At 41.6% G+C, this 5,290-nt stretch overlaps 1 protein-coding gene across 1 annotated transcript; it reads left to right on the plus strand.

The window, feature by feature from the left end:
* Positions 1–2,655: 2,655 nt before the first annotated feature.
* tcf15 (transcription factor 15) lies at positions 2,656–3,772 on the plus strand (the record flags this gene model as incomplete). The annotated part of the gene is made up of 2 exons (XM_083895394.1): positions 2,656–3,132; positions 3,580–3,772. 2 exons carry the CDS (start codon positions 2,656–2,658, stop codon positions 3,640–3,642), a joined length of 540 nt encoding a protein of 179 aa, XP_083751520.1. The 3' UTR covers positions 3,643–3,772.
* Between the last annotated feature and the right edge of the window lie 1,518 nt (positions 3,773–5,290).

Genomic DNA, 5,290 nt, shown 5'->3' on the forward strand with positions numbered 1-5,290 from the left:
GTGTGTTGGGACTCATGTTGCATGGCCATGTGTCTATAGGACCACATGCTGAGGTGTGATTTGGACTTTGGGGTTGACGGTTGGTTCTCCGTGTCCACACAGCCCTGGAAAAACATCAGGCCATAAAAAGCTGTCAGTCGATCACGTCACTATGTGGTTCAGACAGAAGTACAGTTCTGTAGAGATCGCTGAACTCAACGGGTGGCAAACCAAACACTCTGTCACCTCATCCTGACGGATAAAGTGGATCCACTTCTTTTGTACAAGCAAATAACACATGTAACATGAACGCTCATTCATTTGGACATGCTAACCAAACCTTTATCCATAATCTAACAAAACCCAATCTCTATTAAGACTTGCAATGCCATTTTTTGGGATGGGTGATTGGGAGGTGACATTTAATGTAGTGTTACATCAGATCATCAGATATCATTACAAATTAAAATGAGTCAGTGAATCTTTCAAATCTCTTTGTTTTTTTTAATTAAAATGTATGATGGTTGAGTCTCTGGAGACGGAGACAGACATTATCATTTTAGCTAATTGAGATATTCACAGAGCCTTTGGCGCTGCAGTTTCCTGTGTTGGGTTCACGTCCTCAGTGAGACCTCAGCGCTCCTTCAGCAGACAGTTTTGGTGTCTGATGTCTGACTGTTGATGCAGCTGAGGAACACTGAAGTGGACGAGTGTGCTGCAGGCTGCTGCGGCTGCAGGAGTCTCGTGTCTGCCAAAGTGCCTTTAAAAGGGACTAAATCATCTGTTTTCCACCACTTTTGTTTTTTTGAACTCGGGGCAGCAAACAAATAAATCCTTGCCATTCCAGGATCATCTGGTCAGCGTTTATTTACTCACACTAAACGTGCTGCTGTCTGACCTGTGATCCTGAGCGTCAGCCACAAGAAGGATTTATTAAGGGGGCATAACGGTAGCATTGTACTGTTGTATAACTCTGCACTTTTGTGAAATACAAAGTCAAACTCAGGCAGACTTTTTATGGGGAAAAGAAAGATATTCAAATTAAAGAAATTCTTTCATTTGACTCGAGAATTTCCATAGGAAATGCAAGAGCCTGCAGGTCAAACAGAATTTACATACAATACATAGCACCTATGCTACTCCTTCACAAACAACCACTTGTGTTTTGATGTTAAGCAAACTGGAGTTTCATGGATAAATTAAGTGAACTTTGGTTTTTACTGTGTTTACTGTACTGTTACTGATGCTAAACAAACTTCAGGGAATGGAAGCACCGGAAATATATCAATAACCTGTAAAATAACTAACTAAATGGATATGAAATGTGCAAGCTCTTTACTTTAAAGAAGAGTGTTCACAATTGACTGTTGGCATTAAGGGCTATAGATTAATTTACACTTTGACTACTTGTGTAATATAATTATAAAGGTTATTATTTTTCATCTCTCCACTCAACCCTCAAAGAAAAAGCTGTATACACTGAACAGCCACTTCATTAGGGACACATGAGTGAGTGGCACCTGGTGTGGTCTTCAGGCTGCTGTAGTCCATGTGGTTTCGACCATTCACCTGTAAACATTTTTGAAGTGGTTGTACACGAAAATCACAGAAAAACGGCCGTTTCTGAAATACTCTGTCCACCAACAGCCGTGCCATGAATACAGGAACATTCATAGCAATTTTGAACCTTTGTTATGCTGATATCAATGAAAATTATACCAAGATACATATTGTAATTTAATACCACACCCTAATAATATGTAATGATAGTCAATTCACTGACCTGCTTTTACTTTAATTTAAAAAAAATGATAAATGAATGGTTTCGTTTCTACTTTCATTTAGATCCATGGTTCTCAAACTGTGGTACGTGTACCACCAGTGGTACACAAGCTTCTTCTGGAGGTACTGCGTAGAAAATAATGCAAATACCACCTTATCTGTCTAATCTAATCTAATTTCACTTTTTTGTTGGTTGTTGCTGTACCTGTGACTGAAGTATATGTGAGGAAGAGGAGGATGATGATGAGAGAGCAAATTATCTTATTGGGAATAAATCTGCCTCCTGTGAAAAGTCTGTATTTTAACATTTTTCTCAGGTGGTACTTGGTATAAAAAGTTTGAGAAGCACCGATTTAGATAAAGGATATGTAGCCATAATCCATACAGCATGTTCCTTAAAGTAATTTACTTTTTTTTTTTTTTTTTTTAATAAAATAAATAGAAAAGCTTTAAGAGCTTGAAGTGTACTTGTGTGTGAGTTCAAGCTTTATGACTTTATTCATCAATTCAACACTTTGTATATTTACAATGATTTACGCAACAATTCAATTTAATTCAATTTGGGGAGAGCTGTCGAGTGTTTCCAGCAGTTATCGAGCTGCTCCTGTAACACTGTGTGCAGCTACAGCTCCTCCCATCCAGCTATAAGAGCCCAGCTGACCAGGTACTCATGGTCCATCCTTAAAATGGTCAGTGAAAACTGACTCAAGAAAACACGCTCAGCGCATTGAAGACTTTTCCCCCTCGGGCGGTTTATTTTCAGCTTTTGCGCCGGACTAAGATGTAGAAAGGCTTCCCGGAGAGTGTGGCTTGTTCCCCCCCCCCCCCCATCTTCTTTTCGGACTATACTCCGACTGACAGGGGATTTGGGACTGGGACTGCTCTTCCTTCACGATGGCTTATGCCATGCTGCGGCCTGTGGCGACGCACTTGATCTACTCGGACTTGTCTCTCATGTCCGAGGACGACGAAAACCGCAGCGAGAGCGACGGGAGCTCGGAACAGAGCTCCTGCGACTCCAGCGAAAAGCGCCGGAGGATTTCACGCAAGCTGGAGGGAGAGCCCGCGGTGGTGGTGAAGCAGAGGATCGCCGCCAACGCCAGGGAGAGAGGCAGGACGCAGAGCGTCAACACCGCCTTCTCGGCGCTCCGGACTCTCATACCCACTGAGCCAGTGGACAGAAAGCTCTCCAAAATTGAGACTCTCCGCCTGGCATCGAGCTACATCTCCCATCTGGCCAACGTGCTCCTCATCGGAGACGCCTGCGCGGACGGACAGCCGTGCCTCGGCGCGGTCCATGTGCAAGGAGAGAGCGGAGCAAAGCAGCCGCGCAGCATATGCACCTTCTGCTTGAGCAACCAGAGGAAAGGGGTAAATAATGCAACGTATTTTCACGGACATACTTTCTCTGATTATATCACATAAAATGAAATAACTCGGCATAATACGCAGACTTTGTCTTTTTGAATTATAATCGTGTCAGTTTTACTGGACGCGTGCGTAAAAGTGCTTTTTACGCACTGCTTTTTACGCACTGCACATGTCCTGACACAAGCTGTGAATTCACAGTCACGCTAATGTTGGTTTTATTCGCTGTTGTGGAAAACTATGATGTAAGAGACAATCATTTCCAGCTGAATACCTTTTTGGAGATGAATTTAACCTATAAATTGATAAGATTTAAAATGGGTAATTTGTTTGTAGAGAATGATTTATTTCTACTAAAAATAAAAAATAATTGGGCCTTGTGCCAAACTGAAGTTAAGTATTATTGTTGAATCTCTGTATGCAACTGAGCCGTGTGTCTTTGCTTTCCAGATAAAGGATGGGAAAGACTGTTTAAAAATACGAGGACTGGGTCCACTGCGAATGAGACGCTGACTGGAGACCAGCGAAACATCAGCAACCTGAAAATAATCGAAGACTTTCTCAGGGAAGAGTCAAAGCTGGATTTACAAGACACACACACACACACAGTATGAACACATGCTGGATCAAGTGATGGAAGAAAAGGAGAGGGAGGAAAACAACTATTTATACTTGATTGAGAACTCTAAGCATAAGACTTTCGATGCAGTGCATTTGTTTGAAACTTATGCGTTTTTGTCCTTTTTGTGTTTGTTTGTGTGTTTGTTTTTCAAAAGTTTAAAATAAAAATATATTTTATCAAAATAAAAGCATATGTTCCTTTTATTCCTTTTAAAATCTAAAGTGGGATGTTAATGTATTTTTTTCCTCATGTGAAAAAAGTAGCACACCTGTTAGTTTTAATACTGATTTTACTCGGGTACAAAATGAGTATAAAATGCCTGTTTTTGTTGAGCTGTGGAGTTGGTGAATGACTCTTGTTTTTGCTGAACAAGCATCTGCACCACACTTTGGAAAACATTGCAGTTTCTATGTAGAAACTAATTTTTTTTATTCAACCACTAAAAGCACAAGTAAACATTGTATTCCTCTGTGCTACAGTAGTTTCCATGCAGTAGATTTGCCTTATCATTTAAGTAGAGGGATAAAATGTCTCTATGGTAAGACGTTGCACCCACACACATTTCCATTGTTTCCAGTAATGTTGTTTATGGAGCCTTCAGAGCCTTAGAATGATCAGGTTTTCTGGTGTTGTTGCGCGTTGTATTTTCTTCCTCCAAATCTTACGATTGGTGTTTTTTTGAAGTCTGTTATCGATTAGTCACGGCAAATAGTAGCCCACTCTCTGCTTGGAGGCCCCCAACACAGCTGTTGGTATGTCAGGGGGATAAATCATCGCTGTCGGCCCAATGGGCAGGGAGAGATGGGTGAGAGGTCGAAGGTTATGGTGGAGCACAGAAGGGAAACCCTGTTGACTTGTAGTCATCAGAAGACTCAGGTTCTTACGATCACTATATGATGAGTAATTATTGTATATTTTAGATATATTTACAAATTCCAATGATTGTCAAAACTTAATAAGCACAATGTTTATTAAGCCTCTTTGTCTTTATCAGTGCCTCCTGGTGACATTCCCACACTGCACACAGGATGTGATTCATTTTATTTAAACACAGATTGTGTTAGTGAAGGGAAACGGGTGAAAACACCCCTGCGACAAGTGTCCCTGAAATGCTTCAGAAGTCAGTGCTGATGGTATTGCTCCGTCTGTCGCAGCAAACGAATAACAGTACGTCGTGTCTGTTCACAAAGACCAAACGGAGGCAGAATTATAACACAAACAACAACAAAAAACACACACTGCACCTTTAGCTTTCATGGAACTGGCAGAGGAGTCTCTCTCTTCTTCATTCTATGAAAAAGCAGCTTTGGTGATGGCTCTAAAAGGCAGATTGTGGCTCAGACGGCTGAACCCGAGTTCTTGTCTAGCATCGCTCTGAATCATACCGCAAACCTTGTCCTAAAGATGACGGCGCAATGCTCCCCAGAGACACACGTGGCTGCATGGAAAGAGAAATTTAAAGGTGCATGCTGGGGGGTTAGTGCATCCCCCTCTTCTCTCCCCCACCTGCACTGTCAGGCTAATTGGAATTTGCTGTGC

The sequence above is a fragment of the Microchirus variegatus genome, assembly GCF_963457635.1.
Source record: "Microchirus variegatus genome assembly, chromosome: 9".
Taxonomy (NCBI): domain Eukaryota; kingdom Metazoa; phylum Chordata; class Actinopteri; order Pleuronectiformes; family Soleidae; genus Microchirus; species Microchirus variegatus.